At 42.5% G+C, this 27,651-nt stretch overlaps 3 protein-coding genes across 10 annotated transcripts in view; all 3 read left to right on the top strand.

Annotated features, from left to right (window-relative positions):
* The window catches only part of LOC139765495 (uncharacterized), a 92,455-nt gene extending 85,091 nt beyond the window's left edge, over window positions 1-7,364 (top strand). For all 8 annotated transcript variants that reach the window (XM_071692947.1, XM_071692948.1, XM_071692943.1 and 5 more), the window contains one exon: window positions 314-7,364. In XM_071692947.1, coding sequence (XP_071549048.1) covers window positions 314-1,260 — 947 coding nt within the window. In that variant the 3' untranslated portion in view covers window positions 1,261-7,364. The remainder of the gene's footprint in view (window positions 1-313) is intronic.
* A 4,499-nt stretch (window positions 7,365-11,863) lies between these two features.
* LOC139765494 (uncharacterized) lies at window positions 11,864-16,353 on the top strand. Its single transcript, XM_071692942.1, has 4 exons — window positions 11,864-13,667; window positions 14,250-14,318; window positions 14,606-14,695; window positions 15,828-16,353. Exons 1-4 carry the CDS (start codon window positions 12,678-12,680, stop codon window positions 15,888-15,890), a joined length of 1,212 nt encoding a protein of 403 aa, XP_071549043.1. The 5' UTR covers window positions 11,864-12,677; the 3' UTR covers window positions 15,891-16,353.
* A 1,440-nt stretch (window positions 16,354-17,793) lies between these two features.
* Window positions 17,794-25,892, top strand: LOC139765493 (uncharacterized). The gene is made up of 4 exons (XM_071692941.1): window positions 17,794-22,153; window positions 24,763-24,831; window positions 24,948-25,037; window positions 25,246-25,892. Exons 1-4 carry the CDS (start codon window positions 21,164-21,166, stop codon window positions 25,306-25,308), a joined length of 1,212 nt encoding a protein of 403 aa, XP_071549042.1. The 5' UTR covers window positions 17,794-21,163; the 3' UTR covers window positions 25,309-25,892.
* The last annotated feature ends 1,759 nt before the right edge of the window (window positions 25,893-27,651 follow it).

Here is a 27,651-nt window from a genome sequence, read left to right as displayed (position 1 = left end):
GAAAATTGAAAAGAAAAAAAACGAGAGGGGAGGATTTCCAGCCACCCGCTCCCATATATATATATATATATATATATATATATATATATATATATATATCCGTTGAGTATGTATATATTGTTCTTGGCCAATATTTACAAATGCAAGATGAATTTATCGAGTGAAGATGCATTTATTGAGAGGAAGCATACTAACGCATCTGCGTACGAATGTTGGAATGTCATTTCCAACTGTTCCTCTATATGTCTAGGCAGATTAATATCTAGTTAACTATGATTCCTTTATCTTTACTGATACTATTTATCTTTTCCAGAGTCCTGGGCGGCAGAACGAGCCCTACGACGCATCCCGGAGAACTTGGACTGGGGGCTGGCGCCCCCCAGTTGCATCACGCCCGCCTCACTGCACAACCTGCTGACGGATGGCTTTTACGCCCCGTACTCTGCCAACCCGGAGTACCTGCTGGTGGTGGACTGCCGGGCGCCCCGGAGTTTCACCCGCCGTCGCCTCACCACCGCCCGCTGGCACGGGGCGCTGCACACGGCGCCAGCCCCCAACCTCGTCAACACCATAGTGCTGTACGATGACCGGCCGCGCACCTCCCGCCCGCAGGCCGGCGACAGCGACCCCCTGGCGAACCTGTACCATGACTTGCGACGCCAGAAGTTGGACCCCCTGGTGCTAGTCGGTGGGTGGGCGGTGCTGGAGGCCACATGCCCCCACCTGCTGGAGGGGGGTGACGCTTCGCCCACGCCCGACCCCATGCCGTGGTACCCGGCGCAGATAGTGCCTGGCCTGCTGTACCTCGGCCACGCCGAGATGGCTTCCAACACGAGAGTGCTTGCGTCCCTGCGCGTCACGCACATCGTGGACGTGACGGAGAGCCTCCCTCCCCGCGTCCTCCCCTCTATGAACTACCTGGTGGTACCCCTCCCCGAGGAACCCGACTGTATAGATGGTGACACGAGTAGCGTCACCGACCTGACCTCCTCCTTGCCCACCATCATGGCCTTCGTGAGCGAGGCGCGGACCTACGGCGGGTGCGTCTTGGTGCACTGTGACCAGGGCCTCACCCGCGCCGCCGCCGTCGTCATGGGAATCCTCATGACGGAGCGGCAGTGTACCCTGGAAGATGCCTTCTACTACGTGAAGGGCGCGCGGTCAGCCGTCCACCCTAATGCCGGCCTGCTGCATCAGCTGGCCACATACGAGACAATGTTGTTCGGTGCCTCCCTCACACAGGTGGAAGACCTCTTCTGACCTGCGCTCATCATCCTCATCTTACTCGCTAGCTGTCGCAGGGCAGCGCATCTCCACCGACTCCCTACTGCAGCCACGCCGGAGCAACTCAGTTCATGACACTCATACTACTTAGACATTTGTATTAGCTATGATTACCTTGTTATTAAAAAAAAAAAAAATTAGCCTGCACATATCGGCAGTATATTGCAGCCCTGGGCTACCCCGAAGGGGGGGCATTGTCAGCCTTGTTGTCACGAGGACAAAGTTTTCATGACGTCACCAGACGAGGATCGTCCCTGGTCGTGGTCACCTGACGTCACCAGACGAGGATCGTCCCTGGTCATGGTCACCTGACGTCACCAGACGAGGATCGTCCCTGGTCGTGGTCACCTGACGTCACCAGACAAGGATCGTCCCTGGTCATGGTCACCTGACGTCACCAGACGACGAATCGTCCCTGGTCATGGTCACCTGACGTCACCAGACAAGGATCGTCCCTGGTAATGGTCACCTGACGTCACCAGACGAGAATCGTCCCTGGTCATGGTCACCTGACGTCACCAGACGAGGATCGTCCCTGGTAATGGTCACCTGACGTCACCAGGCGACGAATCGTCTCTGGTCGGTGTCACCAGACGTCACCAGGCGATAAATCGTCCCTGGTCGGTGTCACCAGACGTCACCAGGCGAGAAATCGTCCCTGGTCGGTGTCACCAGACGTCACCAGGCGAGAAATCGTCCCTGGTCGGTGTCACCAGACGTCACCAGGCGAGAAATCGTCCCTGGTCGGTGTCACCAGACGTCACCAGGCGAGAAATCGTCCCTGGTCGGTGTCACCAGACGTCACCAGGCGAGAAATCGTCCCTGGTCAGTGTCGCCAGACGAGGAACCTCCCTGGTGGTGGTCACCTGACGTTGACAATTGTTTCGTCTTTCATATTCATAACATAAAGGGAGATAAACAAATCATTACATTTTAAAAGATTTAAAAAAAAATCGTGTACATAGTTTGTAAAATTAAGGGCACCATTGTCAGTAGTTAGCCCCAACGTAGGCTGTAGCTACCCAAAGGAGTAGAGTAGGACCTACAACCAGCTCCTGTAGGAGACCTGTAAGACTATGATACCTTGTAGATGAAGACAGAAACTCTATGAGCTTTGTACTGCTAGAGTAATGACAACAAATATTTCTCATCTTCACGCTGGTTTTCCTCGAAGTGGAGATATGTTGTACCATAAACTTGTTGAATCCTATGTAGATTATATCGAAGCTGTATAAAGTTGGGACGATTCCTCCACATATTTTACGAATCAGGATGTCTCGAATATTGACCTTAAAAAAAAAAAATATTTGATACATCCTCAAACATTCTGAATTACAGCGCCGACCATAATGGAGCGGCGAGCGAAACGATTTCCCCCCCAACACAGGCTCACACACACACACACGTACACACACACAAAATAAACACCCACTGTTACTCGATTCATATCAGGCCACGATCCGGCCGCCCCACCTACTGCTGTTCTCTCTCTCTCTTGGGGGTGATATACAAGCGTGGATGATGCCACTCACCGTCTACTGTAAGGTACTAATTATGACTACTCAACGCCTAACATTGCGGCGCGTTGCCGCGCGCGAGCCAGGAAGAAAGCCTAGCCCCATTCATCGAACAACAGCGTCGCCACAGCTTACTTTCCGCTCAACCGACGGAAGGACACGCACGGCAACTACTGTTTTCAACAGCAAGTTTACCTGTTGCTAAATAAGTAGAAAACAATCTGCACCTGACTGTAGCAGTCAAGGTGGGAGAACCACGTCGGTCATCAACTTACATTTGCTTCCAACGTACGCGTAACACCACGGCAGCCATGCAGTCACACTACGCATGTACGTATATACATTTTCCTCCCCACTTGTCTTGCGCGTGTCATCTGACTTTAAGTAAGGCAGACCAGAGACGCAGACATTGAGACAAATTTTCCAGCCTCTGCCATAAACCCGAATCCCTCGCACTTCAGCGTGCTCAGTCACTTTCTTACAAGGGCTTCTGATGACCGTGGGTAAGGCAGAGCACGGAGTAAAGACAACAGGATCTAAACCATATTAATGATGTCAAGTAAAACCAAAGATCTATGGAACACGATAGTCGGAGAGCCATTATCTACCATCGTCCCCTGGATGACAAGTGACTGAACCGCACCGTAATTGTTCCGAGAACTTTTCTGGTTGGTTAATACCGCCTGTGAGGCAACTACATTCATATCAAATCAAAATATTCACGTCGTTTCGAGTCAGGTCAGCTATCGGTATAGTCTGCCATGGCCCCGTGAGAGGGTTCACGTGCCTAACGCACCTTACGAAGGATTTCTTAAAAACCTTGCTCAAACCTCGGGTAAGGTAAAGGCAGACGTGGTCGTGAGGCGGAAGGCTGCGGTGTGGCGTGTTAATAATTGGCCTCCTCCCACGCTAACCGTGTCTTATTTTGTTAGTAATACTGTACATGAGTGAGCCGTGTGTGTGTGTCTGTGTGTCTGTTGTGGGGGGGGTCTGTTTTGTCATCATGGCGAGCCGACAAACCAAGTCTGGTCACCGCCTCCTCTTGTGATTCCACTAGTTGTAGTTCTCGACCTACCGGTAGTCTTTTACTTGTTGAAACTTTGCCGACCTGTTGTGTAACCCAACTTTGTCCATGCGAGACGATCTGTAACGCTGGGTTAACAGACGTAGCAAACATCCCCTTACCCCCCTCCCTTCTCCACACGCCCAATAATACCCCTCCCCTCTACCCTCCAGCTGTTAAAATTTCCATTAGAAAACATTTTAGCGTATTGCTTTCGTATGCGGTGATGAATTTCCTTAATCGAATTCTCATATCTTGTCAATACATGTGGAAATGTTATGAAGTTATCACTGTAAAAATATGATAATAATGATAATAAAAGAATAGAATTTAAGAGAATCATGAGTTAGCTAAGGTGTGAGTGTGGATTTCACAGTTTATCAAATGGTTCGAGACAGAGAAAGAGATAGAGTGTGTGTGTGAGAGAGAGAGAGAGAGAGAGAGATAAAATCGCCACACCAATGTCAAAACAAATGGAGGCTAGGGAGCATCATTGCGCACGCCCCCGAACATCCATATATATATATATATATATATATATATATATATATATATATATATATATATATATATATATACTGTGTTGCATAGTTCAACTTCCGAATTATAGCCAGGACACTTGTAGGAGTAGAGGATTAAGGAGACTGTGAGGGATACGTTAGGTTGCAGGTGACACTGTCCACAGTAGGTAGGTAGACGGCCAAGTGTTGGGAGACGTGTACTCGGATGTAGGTAGGAGTTTCAAAGGTGGAAACTTTTTTTAATATATAATCTTGTGCCTCTTCCCTCGGCCCTGCTTACATCCCAGCACTGCCTCGCCCCGCTCATATGCTACACACGTGACCTTACTGGACGTACTGTGTTAACACCAACCTTCACCGGGAACCCCTCACTCACCTGTGTGCGTGTGTGTGTGTGTGTGTGTGTGTGTGTGTGTGTGTGTGTGTGTGGCATAACTATATCTACCCAGCAAAGACAAGCTTATCAGCAGTGTCTCCAGGTGTACCCCCTCCCCCTCATCCCCGAGTGCTAGCAACTGACTCACCTCGCACCGCACACTGGCATCAAGTCTAATCAAAACTTCTAGAAAATCAATTCATATTAAAAAATTGAAAGTATCTTCTTAAAATGGATTCACATACACCCTTTGGCGCGACCCAGCAGAGTAAAATCTTCGATTATATACCACATATATTCTACACACACACACACACACACACACACACACACACACACACACACACGTAGGTGAAAGCAAATGTAAGAGTAGCGTGCCAGTGCATGAGAAGCGATGATGAATCAAATACCCAGCCCTTCCTACCAGCATCCTCCTCCTTCACATCGTAGCGGGTGCAACATGTTGAGACGACAAGTAAACATCAGAAAACGAGAGAAAATCTGGAACTAGAGCTCATGAACTGGATCTGCAAACACTACACGCAACACCTACACAACACCACCACTAACAGACAGCAACACCAATACATAGCACTGAACATATTAACACCAACATGCTAGTACACACACACACCAAAATCTACGTAACATCGCTATTTACATAAATATCTACAAACGAAGACCTACACAATACCGCTACAACAACCACACACGTAACACAATAATGTACTAACTGCAGCTTCAGTTACGGTGTACTCCAGCACTTGTTTTGAAAGGTAATAGGGATCTTGTACCGCTAGTAGTCAATGGTCCGCCGTGTCACCCAACATAAACATAATAACCCATTTCTCTTTTATATATATATATATATATATATATATATATATATATATATATATATATATATATATATATATATATATATATATACCTCAGCTGAATGATACAAACGATGGACGTTTTAGCTGGCATGCTGGACCCATAAGAGCAACGCGTCTCGCCCGCCACATCAATACCTCTTCCTTTCCTTATAATTCTTTATTTACATCCCAACTCTTCATCCCCCTCCCTCTTTACTCAGCCTTTACCACTACTCCTTACTATAAACTTTCCAAACAGGGGACATAAACCATCCTTTAAGCACTGCGGTACGATCCAACAGCGTGGCGGTAAGATCCTTGAGAACGACGTGGGTTTATATGATGGCGTTGCCTTCGACCCGACCATTCAGGATCAGATCAAAGGCCACGCCATCGTATAGCCGAAGGTCGTACCGTCGTGCCCGAGGGTGACACTCCTATACAACAGCCTCTCCTACTGGTTCCTGGTGAAGGCCTCACTGCCTACAGGTCGCTGATGGTGGTGACACAGACATACAGTTAAGCACTGTAGACCCGACATGCTTTAGTCTTTTGGCATCAACCTTTTTAAAAGAAACCTCTGCAGCAGTGCACGTTCCGTCTCATGCTTGTAGCGATAGGCTTGACCTATTCTCATAGAGTATTTTTCGGTCATGATAATACCAGACAAATTCCTACTAGTTCATGCGCAAATGGTGTTTTTTTTCAATCCATTCTAGCGCAGTGCATCAAACATCGGTGAAAGCTATACAGCTAGTGTGTCCATGTTAAATGTATTTTTCACAGCCTACGCGCCTACGTGCGTCTCTCGGGAATTCAAAATGTACAATGCTCACTCATTTACTTTTCTGTTGCATGGCGCCGCTCAGTATGTATATGTGTAGAGAGCTCGAAGGAGCTACAGCGAGTCTGCACGGTAACCGCGTTGAGCACATACTCTGCGTCTCTACTATGCAGTCCACAGCTTGCCAATGTACGTTTAGCAGTGCGGGAAATGTGTCTGTGATATGCGAGGTAGTGGCAACTACCCTGCGTGTTTCTGCCATGCAGTACAGCCTGTTGTTTTGTGAGACCCAGCATACAACATTAGTATGTACGCTCAACAGCGAATATGCCGTCTGTGTGTGTGTGCTGTGCACCATGTGACTGGTTGGTATAAACTGTATGTTTGCATGAGTGGCATACAGTGCGCATGCTGCCATCTAGCGAGCGCTGCTAGTCTACCCACTAGAGCAGCTAGCCGTTGTGCTTCACAGTACACCAGCAGTGCAATGGAAAGGTATACTAGCAATTAAACGGCGAGAGTGACAGAGCTGCACAGTACACCAGCAGTGGTGAGGGTGTGGTAGTGGTGGGTGAGCGGGCCTAACTCTTGCCATATGGCAACAGTTGGCCTGAGCGCGTGACCGTGTTGCCAAGGCACGACAATACCTTTGTTTTTTCAATGACGTAATATGAAGCAATGGAGACCTGCAGAAAATATATTTTTCCTATTTGCACAAGTCTCTGCCTTCAGGATAGATGAGTGATATATGATTGGGCACCGTACCCACAATCATACTAGAGAAAATATTGAGAATTTTAAGTTATTACGGAACAAAATTATGATTACGTTATAAATGTTCTAATACACTGTTAAGGCATATAAAATTGTATTTCAGTACAGTGTAACAAGATATCTACATTACTCTACAGTCTTCAATTCTGTTAAGGTTTATATGATTAAATGATACTAACAGCAAATGTCTTCTTTTATCCTTAAAGTTCGAATGAATGGGACAAGCAAAACCATCTAACTACAACTAAAAATACTAAGACATTCTACTTCAATAACAGAGAAAAGTGAATTCAACAATATCTATAATTCAAAGATGATTATGAGGTAAAAGGATCATCCTTAACACCTGTGGAAGGTGGATGTAGCCTGATGGTAACGGCATTAATGACTGGCAATGGACAGGCCTAAAGCCAAAACAACTGACTTAATTAGAACATAACTTGCCAGAATGCTTACATTTGTTCCCGGTGGTCTAAAATGAAGTGCACTACGGTACAAGAATACGTACAGTGTTAACTTACGGTAACTACATTTTAGTGTCCCTCCTATAAACGGAATAATCTGAGATTTCTCTCATCCATGCACATATGAAATCTCTATACACTAAATTCATTTCCACTCAAGAATGCTGCACGCTTACAATTCGACAATACAGACAAAAAGTTTCATTAAATTCAATCCTGACGCTTCTCCCAAATTGGAAGCCACGTCACTGTACACATTTAAACCAAACACGTCATTTATGGAAGTATTTGTGCCTAAGCATCTTAAATAATCACAGCTTCTTGACAACCGCGAAGCACGGATTAGGAATTGATCACAATCAATATAAATAAATCAACAGAGAATATAATAACCGTACTTCAAAGTGCATTCCTGCAAACCCCTCCCAAACCCATTAACTTCCAAAACTTTCACCCCCTAATGAACAAACAATATATCTACTTAATATTATCATATTCCAACACACACACACACTCACACACACACACACACACACACACACACACACACACACACATGCTAACAAGGTTTAGTGCCTATGTTCCCTGAAGACTGCTAAACTTTATCTACAAATGGTAAAAATACGTCGACACCAACTTGGAAATTTTATTTTAGTGTCTCCATGATATCTCCAATATCATTTACGTTTTCTCTTATTCCGGAGCTTCGTTTCTCTCCAACGAAATTTTAAAACCTAACTAACCTCTACGACCAGGCACTGCCTTCGTTTTATGCAAAGTTAGCAGTTCATGATACTTCATATAATTAATACAGATAAAAATAAAATCACGTAAATAAGTCAGTTTCTTGCATTTACATCAAATGTCATTTACAGAGTAGCATATGCCCTAAGATTATCAAACTTCCAAAAAAAGCCTTAATAAAACTCGTAATTTTGAGATACCCTTTCATTTTATATAGTTGTTTCCAAGCATCTAATGAACTGAAAATCATGAAACCCAATACTCTTACTTAGATTTTGCTTGAGTTACAACAGTTACAAATAGGTTTAAGACTTAACCTGGGCCATAGCTTCAAGATAATTCCATCTCTGACCCTGAGACTTTATATTTCCGAGTATCTATGAAACTGGATGGAATAAAACCCGGTAATTCTAGATCATTTTTTTTTAAGACGCTTATATCAAGTTTTTTTTTTCCCCGGAATTGAACTTGACTCATAACGAGGAAAAAGCCGACCTTGTCCATGGAACTATATTAGCCACTGAATAAAGAGATTTTTTTTTGGTAATTTTCAATTTCCTTTCTTACGTATGTGGCAAGGGAAGGGTTAGTGGCGGCTGCGGAGTAAGCCAGCACTTCAGTGGCTCTCAAGTTGCTCTCCTTTGCCCTAAGTATAGCTGTATTTTCTTCATGCCTCTTCCCTCACGTGGGCAGCTGGCATTTAGCGCAATGACATGCCATCTCTCCCTCTACATTGGTAACACTTGACCACACGTAACTCACGACTCGTTCTTCGTAAACCCAGATCTTTTCTTTGACAAGATAACATCGTAAATATTCGTTAAGTACTCTTGTTCTACGATAAAACAACGTAAATATTCGTTAAGTACTCTTGTTCTACGATAAAACAACGTAAATATTCGTTAAGTACTCTTGTTCTACGATAAAACAACGTAAATATTCGTTAAGTACTCTTGTTCTATGATAAAACAACGTAAATATTCGTTAAGTACTCTTGTTCTATGATAAAACAACGTAAATATTCGTTAAGTACTCTTGTTCTATGATAAACAACGTAAATATTCGTTAAGTACTCTTGTTCTATGATAAAACAACGTAAATATTCGTTAAGTACTCTTGTTCTATGATAAAACAACGTAAATATTCGTTAAGTACTCTTGTTCTATGATAAAACAACGTAAATATTCGTTAAGTACTCTTGTTCTATGATAAAACAACGTAAATATTCGTTAAGTACTCTTGTTCTATGATAAAACAACGTAAATATTCGTTAAGTACTCTTGTTCTATGATAAAACAACGTAAATATTCGTTAAGTACTCTTGTTCTATGATAAAACAACGTAAATATTCGTTAAGTACTCTATTACTTGGGAATCCGTCGAAGTTAATCTAATGTAATCTAAACTTATATTTCTTACGTCTTTGAAAAGTCAGAGTGACATAAGACGTCATTCAAAATTCTCCATTTATCAACCTTGGACGACTGGATTCAAAGTTTGTGAAACGAACTTCCATTAAAATCACCTCTGAAATCCTTGGCAATCTATCAGTAATCATGAATGATGAAGCTAATGCAACTGATCCAACAGTGAGGTGTAAACACATGCTTACTTATGAGGTGTGTGTGTTGGGTAAGCAACATGCACACCGTTTCCAGTCTATGTTTCTGGTTTACTGGAGACACCTAAAACTAGTCGGAAAGCAACTTGTTATACCCCCTTTCCCGTGCGATTGGAGCAACCAACATCCAAATCCTCTAAGTTCACATATTTTGGCAAAAGACCATCTGTCGTTGCCTAGGGGGAAGGGGGAAATAAGAGTCCTTAAGGGAATAGAAAGACGCAAAGCAGAAAGTCATTAATATATCCCTTCCTAATTTCAGCAGTGAGAAGTGAGACATATGACTCTACGGTCGAATTCCCTATTTTTGAATCTATTTCTGTGGAGAATGTATTTCATACCATGTCTCTGAAGACCAGTTGAACATCTTTCTACAATAAATGTATATCACAAACTACAATAAGTGTATACATCAAACTACAGTAATTGTAAACATCAAGCCACAATAAATGTATACGTTAAGGGAGAGTAAATGTATACATTATGCTAAAGTAAACGTATACATCATAACGAAGTAAATGTCTACATCAAACTGCAGTTAACGTAAACATCACAAACACAATGAATAATTCACCACAGAGCAATACATGCATACATCATACTACAAGATATGTATACAACATACTAAATTAATTGTACGTCTCATACGAGAAGCCACCTCCGGCACCATCGCCTTAACCCAGGGTCAACGTTACCACCGCCCTCACCCCACAAGATTTTATTGATAATCGAATGAGGATGTTGCTGGCAAGAAGAGGGGGGTTCCCAGACAAAGCCAGGGGCGTGGCCGAGGTGCTCCTGCTGCTGGAGGGGTATTGTCCCTCCTTCAACAGGCGGCCGGCCCTCGCCTCCGCCAGCCCTTGGGCCCTTACCTGCCAGGCTCCCACCCACCGGCTCCGATCACCAAGCCCTCAACCAGGGCCCTGAACTCCTGGACCCTGACACATGATACCCATCGTCCATGGGGACCTTCGTAAAAATGTTTTAAGTGATAACAGACAGGACTCTTGCCACCTATACTCCACCCTCTCTTCTTGAAGACCCTTATTATATCTACTCTCTTTCTAGAATGCCCTTAAGATCTGTACACTGAGGCCATACAAGCAAGACCCATAACACTTACAGCTGCTCATAAACTCAGAGCCCTGATTACCTGACCGAATTGGCCTCCGCCAAGACCATTCCTAACTATGCCTACATCCTGAGGTTCATACACCAAGAGGACTCACTACCTGGGATCTTGAACGCTTCTAAGTACACCAAGTTTACACAAGGCATCGATCTCAGTTCTAAGCTTTGGCGTGGGCGGCGGCGCCTTCATACCAACGGTTCCCATCCATCAGAAGGGCCCATAGGAGCACGCGGGTTGAGGGTCTCCACCGTCCGCCTCTGCCAGAGATTATAGTGCTCTAACACAAGCGCTGATCACCATCTGTGCTAGCAGTTACTACTGACCTGTAAGGAGGTTCCTGCTGACATACAGACTCTTGAGAAGAGACGAGGACGTTGACATGAAGGTACGACCACAGAGTACGATAGGTACGACCCTTTAACACGAGAGTACGACCCTTGGCCACGACGGTTCTACCCCAGAACACGACGGATCTACCTATGACCACGAGTGCATGATCACTGGGAACGACTGTAATACCCTCAAGCATGAGGAAGCGACCCTTGAACACGACCTCACAGCCCCTGAGCACGACGGTACAACACCAAATAAAGACGATAACACGACAGACCTTGTGGACTCCCAGGCATAAACTCTTTACTAATGACACAACATCTTCAGAATCATCACACATGTTTAAACGACAAAAAATGAAAAAAAAAATCTCAGTAAAATGTCAGAGTCGAGCGAATATTGGATATTTAGATTTCACTTACATGAATGCAAACATAATGAACATTGCTAGAGCTAAAGAATCTCACTAAATTTCGATTCTATAAATTAATACAAAAGAAAATTAGATACCGTGAATTACGAATGGGGAATTGGGGATAATCATAAACAATGAAAACACTTGTCAAAACGTAAAGGCATTCACCTCCTGAGCACGACAACGTGGCTCATGCACGACAACACGAAGACTTGGGTACGAAGGCTTGGCCTTTGACCTGACACATTAGGGGTCAGGTCAAAGTCCAGAATACCGTCCAAGCCCAAGGTGTACACACCTTCGTGCCTGAAAGAAAAACAAAATCATGTCGTCATGCCCAAAGAGGTCAATGTTCGCTTTGAAGTGGCAGTGGGCGACCTAGTTCTGCCAGATGGTGTTGTTGAGCGTGGAGAGGCCTGGAGGCGCCACGTGTACCGCAGCCTCAGTTGGCCATCGGCCGCCTGACCAGGTAAACACCCCTCGGAGCTCCTCCGCCACCCTCCACGTCACACTTCCCCGCCTCACCACTCCCTCATGCGGGGTCCAGATGGTGCGCATGATGAAACCAAGCGTCTCAGCGGTCGTCAGAACAGTTGAATTTTCTACCACGTTGAGTTAACTGGGGAGAAGACATGACTAGACCTTCTGGTACACCGACGGATCGAAACAGGGATGTGACACACACTAAAACGTCGACATAAGACGGGGATCTGGCAACGTGCGACGTATCCATAAATCAAACGCTACTGTCTTCTGGTTACTGTAGGGAATAAGACTCCCCCCGGCAGAATGAACGCCCTGCGACATGGGACTGTCGTCAACATCCCGCCCCTACACCTGGACCTCGATGACTACGCTTCGCCGGCCTTTCCGACGCCCTTCATCCACATCGTGCGGTGGAGCAAGATCTGGGGCTGCCTCCCTGTCTCTTACAGTTACTCGGCCCGCTCCTGGAGGCTCTCGCCCTTCCTCACCTTCTGGGTCATCTGCTCCATCGGCCTCAACGTCCCCACCTTCTACGACTGCATCAAGTCCTCCCTGGGCACGGACGGCCTCATGCTCTACGTCATGATCATGATCGTGAGCGTCATGAGCATCTCGGGCGTGTCCATGCACGTGCTGGCCCTCGTCCACTACGGCGAGTGGATCAACTTCCTCAACAACTGGATGACGTTCGAGCGACAGTTCCCCACGCTGACCGTGGGCGTCCATTCGTTCCGTGTTTCCTTCCCGCTGTTCATCGGCTTCTTCCTCTACATCACATTCTTCGTGGTCAACATCCTGAACGAGTTGCGCTTCAACCTGATTAACGAGGACGGTGTTTGGCGGATGCTGTCGCTCGTGTACGTGTACGTGATCTACAGCTACACGCTTTCCATGCCCATTCTGTGGGTGGTCATGGCCTCCAAGGTATTCTCCCTCTGCCTCTGTCACATGAGGAGGGAGCTCGAGTCCATCATGGAGTGTGTCAAGTTCGGCATCCGGTGCACCACCTCGCCCATCCAGAAGTGCATCGCTACCGGGGACATGAACCGCATGCAGGACGCGGTGCTGGACCTGGCCCGCCTGATCGAGAGCTTCAAGCTGATCATGGGTCCCTTCATGCTGGTGATCGTGCCCCACCACATCGTCTCCCTCATCTGCTTCCTCTACTGGACGCTCGTCTCCATCCTCGACTACAGCGACTGGTACTTCCCCCTCAGCTTCGGCCTCCTCTCCGCCCAGGCCATCATGCCAATCTTCTGCGGCGCCATCTACTCAGAGGACGTCCACATTCAGGTGACCCTCTAGTGACACTTATCTTCTATCTCTTACGAACTCTGATCCATCTTCCTGGCTTACCATTTATGTCCTGCTTTCCTCTTGTATTGGGAAAAATTGTTCTGTGCACCTTATCATATGTTACTGCAAAGACAAGAAGACAGTACCCATTTTCTTTTTCTTCCTCTAATTGTAAAACTAAAATTTACTGCACGTAAAAGCTACGGCATTTTCAATGCTTCCCACATTTTTTCTAAGTCCTAGACCGAAATCTAACGCAAAATCAGTATTAGAGATAATGTAAACTAAAATTTCACGATGTGTGCATATTTTACCCTTATAACTGTCATGAATTCTGATGTCACCCACACAATATCAATCAAACGAAAGGGCCATTTTGATATCATATAAGGGACAGCTCTCTATCAATTCAAATGAAATGTCACACGCATAAAAAAAAATCCATGTGTGTAGAATTATTACCATGAGCAGTGTCCCACTCCCGGTAATACTATGAGACGAGACTGGGCACTTTTGAGATGTGTAAACCCAAAAGTTATTTACACCAATAATGGTCATCTCCTTCATCTTATCTTCCAGAAAGAATCCCTGATTGAGCCGCTTATAATCCTGAAAGGTTCCATGTCGGACGAAGCAGCTAAGCACAAGGTAAGGGCGCGATGCGAAATACCTATTTCTGCAAGTATAACAAATATATATATATGTAATATAGCCTCATCGTTAGGTTACCCAGTTAAACATCCTTTAGCATACTAACTACATGTATAAGCACAATCTTATACATCAAGAACTGGCTCCTTAACAACAATAAACGCCCGAAGGTTGAAAAAAAAAAAAAAAATATGAAGCTTATTTTACCATTAAACTACAGTACTTTTCCCCTCCTCCAACCCTAATGGATTATATGTAAAAGCATCTAACGTATTCCCTGCCAGATGGCGACTCTCATCGACCATCTGGATCGACTGGACGCTCAGATCGAGGGCCGAGGATTCTTCACTCTTAATAAAGCCATGGCCACTTCGGTAGGTACCTACGCACTCGCTGTGCACTGTGGCATAGTGGCTAAAGTAACCCCGACAGGATCGTAGTTAGTTTTAGTCTCCCTTCTGAAGAACGACTAATGTATCATTTGTCATACTCCTCCTGCTAACAGTAGCGAAAAAGGATTACAGATGTCAAAAACAGCCTTTGTCGGATTCCAGTGGCCATATAATTATTACATTAGTGATAAGTTTCTTTATAACACCCTTAACCCATTTCCTAAAGACAAAGATTGTCCATGAAAAGAACAGACAGGGACGAAACGACCAACATAAATATGACAATATTTGACCAAGTGACCATCAAAAACTAATAACAGAGATTATGCATCAGTTTAGAACTACTGTTATTAACGTAATACACTATATTTCATGAAACACATTTTGCTCAATAAGGCTCAGTTTTGTCTCTTAACGACCCCAGAAAACACCTGACACAAAAAAATAACAAAAACGTACAAAATCTTCATTATCAAAGTTACAGATACCGTTACTTCTAATAACAGAATTATTTTTTTTTTCATCAAAAATAACTTTGAGATTCTCGAGCTCTTTGCCTAGTCCGACCAAAACTAAGCCCCTCACCGAAGGACTAAATAGCAAGCTTAAGCAAAGAAATGAAATATGTTAATTCTAAATACACTTGCAACGCGCGGGGCAGGTCCCACTTTTACTATAGAAACGCATGTCGTGTTGAGTAACCTCTAAAAAATGAAACTACAGTATTTGAAAAGTAGGATGCAACAAACCACGCGAAAAGCTACCAGTATGACGCAAATAACACTGGCTTTTTTATTCTTAATGAGCAGTATTTTTTGCTAGTGGAAGCTGGCATTTCCGACAAAACTGTTTCACGTATCTAGAAATGTGACCTATTTCTTTTCCAGTCCTTTATTTTCCAATCAGCTTCATTATTCTTATTACAGCTAATCTATCTATATTCATTGCACAGTGTTGATATAAACATTCATTCCATGGTTAAGTATTAACTTTCGTGAAGGCATGTCCTTCATTTAAGACGACCCTTCGTCACAGCAACTCACAGTAAACTTTTTGTGCAATAGTACCTACAGCACAAGAGAGTCACCGGCACTCAAAGTATATTGTGTTACAGGTTGTGAACACAGTGGTGACATATCTGGTGGTGTTGATCCAGTTCTACGGAGGAGGGCGCTGAGGAGGCTTCCCCAGCCACCCACAAACAGCACACCTAGCCTTTCTTCAACGTCGGTCCTCCTACCACAATGTTACAACAGCCAACATGTGTGTCTGCGGACGATATGATCCTCAACCTCACGTGATACAGAATAAGTGCAGTCTGCTGTTTTTATCTTCTCAAGTTAACGAAGTACTTGTATGTCTAACATTATCTGCGTATCAGATGTTTCTTAGGTTTTGCCGAGTGGCGTGCCATAATGTTCCGTTACATAACATTAAATTGAGCTTACTAGGTATTTAGTACAAGATGAGAACCAATGATGTTCTATGCATCTTGTTCCATTACCTTCATCATCATTAGTGTTGAGATGTACTAAACCTCGGAACACCGAAGATTACAATCCAAAATGGTATAAAAGCAACATTTAAAATTGTCAAGGTACCTCCTCTCAATATAGGTTTTTTTTTTTTAAATACGCCCATCATAGGTTTTGACCTATCTCACTCAAATCTGTTATACGCTCTTAGTGCCGAAACTACTCATAAGCCGGCAAACAAAGAAAACTTGAGAAAAGAAAAATAAGTGATTCATCGCTGGTCCAGCCATGTAGCTGGAAGCGAGTCAGATGCTGGGCAACATTTCCCCAAACGTCTTCAAATTTTCACATGACAGTTAAGTATTCCCGCTGGATATAGTGGCTAGCTAGTCTTGCAAACGATAATGGAATACATACATTTCAAGTCACTGAGGAACTTGATACACAAAAAAAGTATTTTCTTGTGCTGTAAATGAAACGATATTCAGTAAGTGCCTAGTTTTGCACTGTAGTCGTTAAAAGACTATTAATCGTATTTCTCACCGTCTACACTGTGCTGTGTTCATGCATATAAGTTTATGTACCTATTTATCAAAGACTTCTAAATACGATAGGATATGTTTATACAAATGTTCCATATATGATGAAGGCTGGTTTTAACCTGCTCGAGCTTGACGGTACGACTCTGGAATTGATGCATATCAACTAGGGTTCAATAACAGTATATCAGTGGAGTAAACAAATTTTCTGTGATATGAACATACTGTATTCGAATATAATTCGAGAGCCCAGCAAACAAGGTACCCATCAACCTAACTACGGCGACATTCTCTAGATTATAATGTACTAAATAGAATATTTTCGCTGTTTTCCTCCATCCCTGTTTTCTAAGTCTCCACGATAAAGACTGCGCTACCGTAGTATTGCCTCTGATTGCTCTATTCAGGGTAACAATAATTCATAAAAGTGGGGGATGAAATTCCTCCATAAGACACCTGAATATGTCACATGCTCAGAACAATACAAAACTAACCTCGTCGACTCGTCTGCAAACAAAAGCAGATCCAATAAAACAACAGTAGTGCGTCGTTTAAAATTCTCACAAATAACAGTAATATGAAGATTTATACAGCAGTGAACAGGCTGACAACGGGGTGTAATACTCACCAGTGATATATTTTCATGGCTACGGAAGGGCCAGTGGAACTATGATCAGTGTGACAGTGACAATTTTCCAGAGGTCTCGAGATATGTATATCCACAATCTATCATTACCCCTTGATGATCAATACGATGGCAACCACAGAGCGCAACGGTGCTCCGGTAATTAACCGTGGCATTAGTGGAGAGTTGTTCCATCATAGGTAAGACGTTTTCATTTGTAGTTAACAAAAAAGTTCCTGTGCACGATGAAATATAAGAAATATACAAATACTTTCAAAGATTATCAAATATGAAATCAATTCTTTTTGTTTTCTTGTCCTGCTAACGATATCATGATATACAGATACCCAAGTTATATTGATCTGATTTAACAGAAGGATCGAGAGTATCACTCAATTCTATGACATAAACAATACCAAGTTGGTTATTTTGACGACTAGTTGGTTACGAAACGTCACTTTTATCCTAGCTAATTTATTTCCGAAATTGTTTCGTTGCCTTGAAGTAGGATAGGGCTGGAGAACAGAGGGTTAGGTAAGTTTGTTTGGTATGACTTGTTTACTTCAGCCACTGCCTAAATTTATTTCACGATGGCAACCCGGTCAACTTTGTGCTTTCATATTATCATAAGTGATCTTTCCGTTCATCAAAATCTATATTTGTATGATAAAGATTTTTTAAAATCTTTTCTGCATAAGGAAAAATCGACATATCTAGTAAAAAAAAATGAAAAGGAGAAATAAACTATTGGTAAAATGCTCTTAGACCATTCGGTATCGACTAGTCGGCAAAATAACCAAAGCACAGAAAACCAAATTCCTAAGCTACTTCCAGTCCAAAATCACACCGTTATGGATGCGAGTCTGACATTTCTTGATCTATGATGAGCTAAAATATACATATGATCATAAATATTTTCACAAGGTCACTCCTTTATTTCAAAACATCAGATCAAAAGCATCTTTATTCCAAGGCAAAATACGTAAGCTAAGCTATTGTTGGGAGCAAATACCTAAGCTAGGCTATCGTTGGGAGCAAATACGTAAGCTAGGCTATCGTTGGGAGCAAATACGTAAGCTAGGCTATCGTTGGGAGCAAATACGTAAGCTAGGCTATCGTTGGGAGCAAATACGTCAGCTAGGCTATCGTTGGGAGCAAATACGTAAGCTAGGCTATCGTTGGGAGCAAATACGTCAGCTAGGCTATCGTTGGGAGCAAATACGTAAGCTACGCTATCGTTGGGAGCAAATACGTAAGCTAGGCTATTGTTGGGAGCAAATACGTAAGTTAGGCTATTGTTGGGAGCAAGTCTGACAAAAGAGTTACATATTTGGTGTACAAACAAGTTTACTGACGTAAATATCACGTAAGGCGGTCAGCATGTCATCATACCGATAAGAATTGAAATCTTGCCCATGTGTGGTGCTAAAGGTCGTGAAACAAATGCAATCATCTAGAGGAAACATGCTTAGGGAAAAAACACTGAGGAAAAAACTTGAAATTCTGACCTAACAGCACGATGAAAGTTTTTCATACGGTACTTATGCACCAATTTGTGAATACGAGTGAAATCTCATTGTTATAACTTTAAATTTACAAGGTTAGCTACTAAAATCCAAACTGCAACCACTGCACTTACTATGAGCTGGCTGGATCCTTACAAGATTACACAAGCTTCACTCCCCGCGACTGAAGTTTTACATTTTTCAATTTGTGAACTCACAACTCTTTCATTACTGCATTTTAAAAACGATGTACCGTATCCAATAAATCATGCACTATGTCATACAATTACTGGAAATGTTAAAGATAATTTATGTGCAAATCAAACTCAGAAAAACAGTCTCGTCAACCGACACAACACAAATACACTCCCGAAGTCTAAGGACGAAGCAAATCAGGATCAGCAATTCTTAAATTACTACTTGCCTTATTTTAGTTTTATGTATCTGCTTTAGAGCTTACTGTAAAATTTTTATTCTATTCCCTCAGCCGTAAGCCAAACTTATCAAAATAGTAAACAAAGAAATTGCAAAATTTTACGGTTCTAAAGACTTTACTGTATATCTATCATTACTATTTCGCGTTTACGGTTCCATCAACGTTCATAATGTAGATGGAAATGATTAAGGTCAGAAACGATATCATAATGATTATATATATGGCCGGGTTCGGTTGTTAAATTTTTGTCCTATCTCCTGGCATCAAATTTTGACGAGCTCATTCCGTTTTAAGCCCGTGTATGCATCACCTACCTTGACAATTGGGAAAGCATGTATGAAAAGCCATTTCCTATGCCTTACAAATAAATTTCTTTATAATAATACGTATGTCTGGAAAGGATTAAAGGCTATAAGGCACAGCCAATCCTTAACAACGCACTCTAGAATAACAATATATAATGCCTTTTATCCTTTACAATTAGTTTAACTAAGGATAACGATATCAAAGGAACATCTCATTATTGTTGTTAAATACCGTATGCAACAAACGTAAACTGTTTTTGCGCTTATTTTAAACTTCTATCACTCTAGCTGTGACCTTGTTGATAATGTCATACTCATTAACAGTCTCCTAGGCATATTACTATCTATTTCATAATAGTTTTAACTAAAGATCGCTGCAGGGAATTCTATGGTCGTGTCAGGTAAGGTATGAAGTTAGTGGTGCTAGAGTTTCCCCACATATTCAACCACCATATTTTCCTGACATGATGGCTGGAAGCTTTGTTTTTACACTGTTAGACGATGAATAACAAAGCTGATATTGACTAGGCTAATTTTGGTCATAGTTACATTACAGCTAGATACTTCATTTCATCCTAGATTACTTAAGGATATGGTTCACTATCTCCAGATATTCAATATCAATCCTAAGCTACTTCTCAGCATGGTTACACTATCCCCAGATACTTTGTATTAATTCTAAACCAACATCTCATGTCTTGAAGATCAAAAGCCGTAAGAGATCTGCACCCAACATTACCTATTTTTCACGAACAAATATAGATAAACAAAACTCCAAACTTTCTTCACTGAGGCAGCTTGGGGACTGGACCGATACTAAACTAGGCTGTCGCAGCTGCTGATGTATCTTGCTAGAACTTGTATACAAGATACGCCTACAGTTTGTACACAGTTTGGAAACTGTGGATAACTGATACACTGTACTAGGTACGATATATGATATCATCTCAGGCTTTAACATCATAAGCGTAATAATGCTTTTTGATGTATTGATACGGTCTGACCCATTCGGTTAAAAATCTTTACTCCAAACCAAATCCGGGAATAACGAAATAAAAGCCAATATTGCCGTAAAAGAATATGAAAATTTTACAATTTTCATATAATAATTATGAAGCAACAAGGATCCCCTCCATATACTTATCTATCCATCTATTGTCTTCCGTTGTCAAGAGGCGGATCTTCTGAAGAAAGGTGGAGTGGGAGCGCGGGTGACGGGAGCCCGCGGCCCCAGTTGACTAGAGGCTGTCATGGAAGATAACACCCCTGGGAAGTCCTCCCGGGGACTCCACACTCGACAGGACTCTGAATCAGGCGTAATGTACTTGCAAGGTGACACTTGATTCTCAGAGCACTGATACTATAGTATGAATGTTATCCTTGCCTTGAGACTTGATAGTGGAAAGAACAGTAAAGGACTGCTTGGCCAACACGATCTATTCGCCTATGGATAAAGAAGTACCATTAATGCCGTAAAGCCATTGTTTTTCTCCTGAGAAGTCCTCAGCAACAGATGGCCGCCCAACCAGCCGTATAGAGCTTACGTAAGATTAACATCTACGGAGATGTTTCCGCACAGTCCAACGACCTTGGATGACCTCCCGGCGATCCCCATCGATCTGGAGACGTTTGCCGAGAGGACTTACCCCACTCCATTCGTCCATGTTGAACGCTGGAGCAAAATCTGGGGGTGTTTTACCATCACGTACAGCTACCCGGACCGCTGCTGGAAATTCTCGCCCTACCTGTCCATCTGGGTCATCTGCTGCATCGGCCTCAACGTCCCCTGCTTCTACGACTGCCTCCTGTCCTCCATCAACGGCGACAACAGCCTCACGCTCTACGTCATGATCCTCATCGTGGCCGTCATGAGCATCTCGGCTGTGGCCACCCACGTCCTCTCCCTCATCTACTACGAGGAGTGGGCCAAATTTCTCGAAAGCTGGATGACTTTCGAGCGGAAGTTCCCGACGCTGACGCCCGGAGTCCATTCGTGCCGCCTCGCCCTGCCTCTGTACATTTGCTTCATCATATGCATTCTTTTCTTCGTGGTTAACATCCTGAACGAGCTACGCTTCAACCTGATCAACGAGGACGGTGTTTGGCGGATGCTGTCGCTCGTGTACGTGTACGTAATCTACAGCTACACGCTTTCCATGCCCATCCTGTGGGTGGTCATGGCCTCGAAGGTATTCTCCCTCTGCCTCTGTCACATCAGGAAAGAACTGGAGTCCATACTAGAGTGCACTAGATTTGGCTTAAGATGTACCTCGCCCATCCAGAAGTGCATCGCCTCAGGTGACATAAGCCGCCTGCAGGAGGCTGTGCTTGAGCTGCGGCACATCATTAGGGCCTTCAAAAAGATTATGGGTCCCTTTATGCTAGTAACCGTCCTCCACCACGTGATCTCCCTCATCTGCTTCCTCTATTGGACGCTTGTGTCGGCACTCGACTACAGCGACTGGTACTTCCCACTCAGCTTCGGCCTCCTCTCTATCCAAGCTATCGCCCCTATCTTTTGCGCCGCCATCTACAGCGAGGATGTCCAGACTCAGGTTAGAGTTATTCCCTACGTTTTCTTTTACTCGTTTAAATGATCCAATCATCATCAAAACCGTAAGATCTCAAAAAATAAGTAAATAAGCAAAAAATCTGACAAGGGTGCTCATCATCGAGCATTGTTCATTTTTCTTTATCACTAATATTCGTATATCTCATACGTACGCACGTCTTTAGTTTCAATTTAATGCTGGGAACAATGCCGTATGTTGAATATCATATAATTCTGGCGTTTGGACCTTTCTAGACGCAACTCTTGTATAACATGTTCCCTGTAAAACTTTTCTGGTATCTTTATCTTAATTTTCAGTAGTTAATATCAACGTGAAGCACCTGGAATACTCATTACGAAACAAAAGAACAGAGGAACGAATATGTTCGATGTAGGATTAGGTACAGAATATATAACGTCTTTCGTTGCCCCGAAATATGGTTAACACTTCATCCCACCTCCGATCTTTATTCATGTACTCATACACACAGAATGCGTAATGATTAATGTATGCATACATGTACATCTATGCAGTCACGAATACACGAGCGACCATACACAAGATGCATCAACTGGATCAAAATGCGGAAGAGAAACAATTAGTTTTTCTCGGTTAACCGAATGCACACCCAAAAAGGCGCAACTAATGGTCTTCCTTAAAAAACAAAAATGGTAGCTACACTACTTTAACAACTGTTCACATAGTAGGTTTATAACTAACCGCGGTAGCTCCAGGCCCATAACTGAGACTGTGGTGATTGTTGCAGCCTTCCATCATTATGTACCCTTTGAAAGACCGAACACAATCACTGGTTCATTTTCAAGGGTCCCACACAGTGAGCCACGCTCAAGTGCACCAAACAATCTGGGGGTTCCCGGAAGGTCTGCCCATGGACAAAAGGCTGCTCATGGTCGACACTCTAGGGTCCTCAAAAGATCTACAGCGACAATATAAGATGTTCTCGATGTAAAGTGGAAGATAATGAAAAGAATATGTCCGTTTCTATCTGCTGTAACGCATCTGCATGAAAACATGCAATATAGACATATTACAAACACGTTTCTACGTACAGGAAACAAATATACGCATTAGCACATCAGCACGTATTTCAGATTAAGATTGTACAGCAAAAGCCAACAACTGAATATAATATGCCACAAAAAAATCAGTTTGAATCCCAGACACTTTTTTAACAGCTTTGAAAAGTGTTGTATCCCCATCAATTCAACAATCTGACAATAAGCTTTCTACACAATATATCAGGATTTGATTTCAGTCCCTATATACAAAACGAAATTTCACTGCAGTTTATCCATTCTCCATTGATAAGCATACGAGTATTGTGGGCTGATGACATTATGATATCCATCATGCTTACGAATAATTTTGAATTTTGGTGCGTATTGAACATATATATCTTTAATCGAAACGTCCACATAACAAGACTCATTCTCAAAGCTATCATCCCTGCCAGCTGATGGCTGAAACCCATATCGTCCCAAGAAATACGAGGAATATGAAAGACGAAAGCTACGTGGCACACATGGTGGAACAACGTCCACGAGGGTTTCTGAACTGAGCAAGTTTTAAACTTAGATTTCAAGTCAAGCTACCATTGGAAGAAGAGAGACGTTAAAAAATTACTTACCTTATGCATGTGTGCAGTATGCTGCAAGTCCTAGTCGTATTTACGTGCACCAAAAATCACTCAGGCTTCCACCACACCGACAATGTAAACACGCATTCGTAGCAGTAAGAATTTTTTTCTTTTTAACTCTAAAATGATATCAAAGTTCATCCTTGGATATCATATTTGTTTTTGTTCGCCAGTATTGTTATCATAATTAGTTTAGCGTTTCTAGTCGAAATCTCCGGTTCCGATGTCTTTTTTTTCATTAATTTATGAAAGTAGTTTGCGCTACGATACCGTTCTGGCGTACGAACTGAAAGCGCAGTTTCTGTGTATATATATCTATATCTATATATATATATATATATATATATATATATATATATATATATATATATATATATATATACTCGACATCAAAACTATTAAACTATTGTCGATGATGCAAATAAAAGTAATGGAACGCTGAAATAGCATAGAAACTACCATATTTTCACGTGATTTTTAAGTATGTTGATTATTTTGAGCAGGTGTTTCTAGTAGTTTTTATATATCTAAATTTGTAATTAACAATGTGACAGCATAAATAGAATTTTTGAAATATAATGCCTCATATTCAGTTGATTGTGCATCAACCTTAACTAGAGCCTGTTTCAGTCCCTTGCAATCATCACTCATGAAAAATGTCTCCACGGTTAAATGTTACCTTGAATATTTAAGAAATATACACATTTCATGGCTGTGGCTTACACTGGTGGAGGAAATTAGCATGACATCTGAAGGTGAATGATTCCTACGTATCTGCATGTACTGGGAATTCGTGGCTAAGAAAAAAAAAAAAAAAACCTAACTTACACAGTAATTCAGAGACATGCGTAGACAACCATCGCAAAAATTCCATGAAAACTGATATTTCTGAGATGTTAAAATTCAGATAGAACATATGTATTAAAACGGAATCATTTGACTATACTTTTTCCAGAAAGATACGCTTATTGAGCCTCTCCTGATTCTAAAAGGAACCATGAGGGACGAGGCAGCAAAAGTGAAGGTAAGTCACCCAAAACTCAATAACTGAACAAATTAATTCAGTCATATTCATGATATTAATCATATTTGATTCAACTTGTAATATCTAGTCTCATGAGATTGGGTTCGCTCATACAGATGGCGACATTGATCCAACATATAGGCCGCACAGACACGCAGATCGACGGGTGCGGCTTCTTCGTCCTTAACAAGGGCATGGCTACCACGGTGAGTGATGTGAATTCCCTTTCGTTAACTCTTAGGTAGTTTTCTTTGCGATTTTTTTTTTTTTTTTTTTAGCGATTACGTACGATGAGATGTTGCCATGAAACATTACGAAAGTACAGAATCACTAAAGGAACATAAAATGTCCGAGACTCATAACTACAGCTCTGTTACTCCCTAGTCTCGGATTAATGATTTGTCTCCTCTACAGGTCGTGAACACAGTGGTGACCTACCTGGTGGTGCTAATTCAGTTCTACGGCAGCGGGCGATAGCGGCAGGGCTCTACTCGTGCAGCGAATGGTGAACTAGAACCTCTAGATGCAGTATCAGTGATGTTGATGGAACGCTGGATTGGTTGTTTGCCTTACTGATAAGTTCGTTTTGCAATATGAGCCATTAGACGAGGGTCTTTAACCCAGTGAACACGATGGTTCGATACTTAGATTTAACGGCTTGACCTTGAAATGTCAGGTCAAAAGACAAACCATAAGGTCTTACAGTAGTGCTGAAGTTGTTAACACGGCTCCTTACAAGCACAGGATCACTCTGTTGATGATGAAATGGCCGATCAGCGTGGGTGAAGACGCAGGTTTTAAACATACAACGATAAACATTGTTACCTTGTTTCAGTATCTGAGTGAATGACCTCCAATGTCTTTACCTAAAGAACGAATGAAATACTTGTGATGTACTGAATGTTGAAAAATTTTTACGAAGTTGAAAATCAATTCCGTATTAGTTTCTTGTTGATGTTAGTGTTATACTTTCTGGTACATAATTCTTTATACCTTTAAAAATTGTCTACTTGTCCAAGTATTAAAGTTAGCATATATGTCTTTGTTATTATCCAAATAGATTTAGTGACCAAGTCAAAATTCCTAGCTATCTAGAGGTCATCTTACCATATAAATCAAAAAGGTCTTGACCATTTGTAAATTAATAACAATTATTTGTAATTTGGACAATTTGACGTTGTTATATTCAAAGTGATTTCGAAACTGCTTTGTTTAAGGCCTATGAGCATCCTAAAACAATGTTTTTCACCAATTAGTGTATATAAATATTACTTTTATGAGAGGCAAGTGTTTTGGGAGCAGCTAAATGAGTGTGTTAGCGGTTTTGATGCACGAGACCGGGTTATAGTGATGGGTGATTTGAATGCAAAGGTGAGTAATGTGGCAGTTGAGGGAATAATTGGTATGCATGGGGTGTTCAGTGTTGTAAATGGAAATGGTGAAGAGCTTGTAGATTTATGTGCTGAAAAAGGACTGATGATTGAGAATACCTGGTTTAAAAAGCGAGATATACATAAGTATACGTATGTAAGTAGGAGAGATGGCTAGAGAGCGTTATTGGATTACGTGTTAATTGTCAGGCGTGCGAAAGAGAGACTTTTGGATGTCAATGTGCTGAGAGGTGCAACTGGAGGGATGTCTGATCATTATCTTGTGGAGGCTAAGGTGAAGATTAGTATGGGTTTTCAGAAAAGAAGAGTGAATGTTGGGGTGAAGAAGGTGGTGAGAGTAAGTGAGCTTGGGAAGGAGACCTGTGTGAAGAAGTATCAGGAGAGACTGTGTACAGAATGGAAAAAGGTGAGAACAATGGAAGTAAGGGGAGTGGGGGAGGAATGGGATGTATTTAGGGAATCAGTGATGGATTGCGCAAAAGATGCTTGTGGCATGAGAAGAGTGGGAGGTGGGCTGTTTAGAAAGGGTAGTGAGTGGTGGGATGAAGAAGTAAGAGTATTAGTGAAAGAGAAGAGAGAGGCATTTGGACGATTTTTGCAGGGAAAAAATGCAATTGAGTGGGAGAAGTATAAAAGAAAGAGACAGGAGGTCAAGAGAAAGGTGCAAGAGGTGAAAAAAAGGGCAAATGAGAGTTGGGGTGAGAGACTATCAGTAAATTTTAGGGAGAATAAAAAGATGTTCTGGAAGGAGGTAAATAGGGTGCGTAAGACAAGGGAGCAAATGGGAACTTCAGTGAAGGGCGTAAATGGGGAGGTGATAACAAGTAGTGGTGATGTGAGAAGGAGATGGAATGAGTATTTTGAAGGTTTGTTGAATGTGTCTGATGACAGAGTGGCAGATATAGGGTGTTTGGGTCGAGGTGGTGTGCAAAGTGAGAGGGTTAGGGAAAATGATTTGGTAAACAGAGAAGAGGTAGTAAAAGCTTTGCGGAAGATGAAAGCCGGCAAGGCAGCAGGTTTGGATGGTATTGCAGTGGAATTTATTAAAAAAGGGGGTGACTGTATTGTTGACTGGTTGGTAAGGTTATTTAATGTATGTATGACTCATGGTGAGGTGCCTGAGGATTGGCGGAATGCGTGCATAGTGCCATTGTACAAAGGCAAAGGGGATAAGAGTGAGTGCTCAAATTACAGAGGTATAAGTTTGTTGAGTATTCCTGGTAAATTATATGGGAGGGTATTGATTGAGAGGGTGAAGGCATGTACAGAGCATCAGATTGGGGAAGAGCAGTGTGGTTTCAGAAGTGGTAGAGGTTGTGTGGATCAGGTGTTTGCTTTGAAGAATGTATGTGGATAATACTTAGAAAAGCAAATGGATTTGTATGTAGCATTTATGGATCTGGAGAAGGCATATGATAGAGTTGATAGA

The sequence above is a fragment of the Panulirus ornatus genome, chromosome 55, assembly GCF_036320965.1.
Source record: "Panulirus ornatus isolate Po-2019 chromosome 55, ASM3632096v1, whole genome shotgun sequence".
In the NCBI taxonomy this organism is placed as follows: Eukaryota; Metazoa; Arthropoda; class Malacostraca; order Decapoda; family Palinuridae; genus Panulirus; species Panulirus ornatus.
This window is presented reverse-complemented; position numbering and strand designations above follow the sequence as displayed.

Excerpts from the sequence above, each read along its gene's own strand:
- LOC139765494 (XM_071692942.1), top strand. The coding sequence starts at position 12,678 with ATGAACGCCCTGCGACATGGGACTGTCGTCAACATCCCGCCCCTACAC. Across the intron at positions 14,319-14,605 it reads ACGAAGCAGCTAAGCACAAG|ATGGCGACTCTCATCGACCA; the intron begins GTAAGGGCGCGA and ends ATTCCCTGCCAG. Across the intron at positions 14,696-15,827 it reads ATAAAGCCATGGCCACTTCG|GTTGTGAACACAGTGGTGAC; the intron begins GTAGGTACCTAC and ends ATTGTGTTACAG.
- LOC139765493 (XM_071692941.1), top strand. The coding sequence starts at position 21,164 with ATGTTTCCGCACAGTCCAACGACCTTGGATGACCTCCCGGCGATCCCC. Across the intron at positions 22,154-24,762 it reads GCGAGGATGTCCAGACTCAG|AAAGATACGCTTATTGAGCC; the intron begins GTTAGAGTTATT and ends TACTTTTTCCAG. Across the intron at positions 25,038-25,245 it reads ACAAGGGCATGGCTACCACG|GTCGTGAACACAGTGGTGAC; the intron begins GTGAGTGATGTG and ends TCTCCTCTACAG.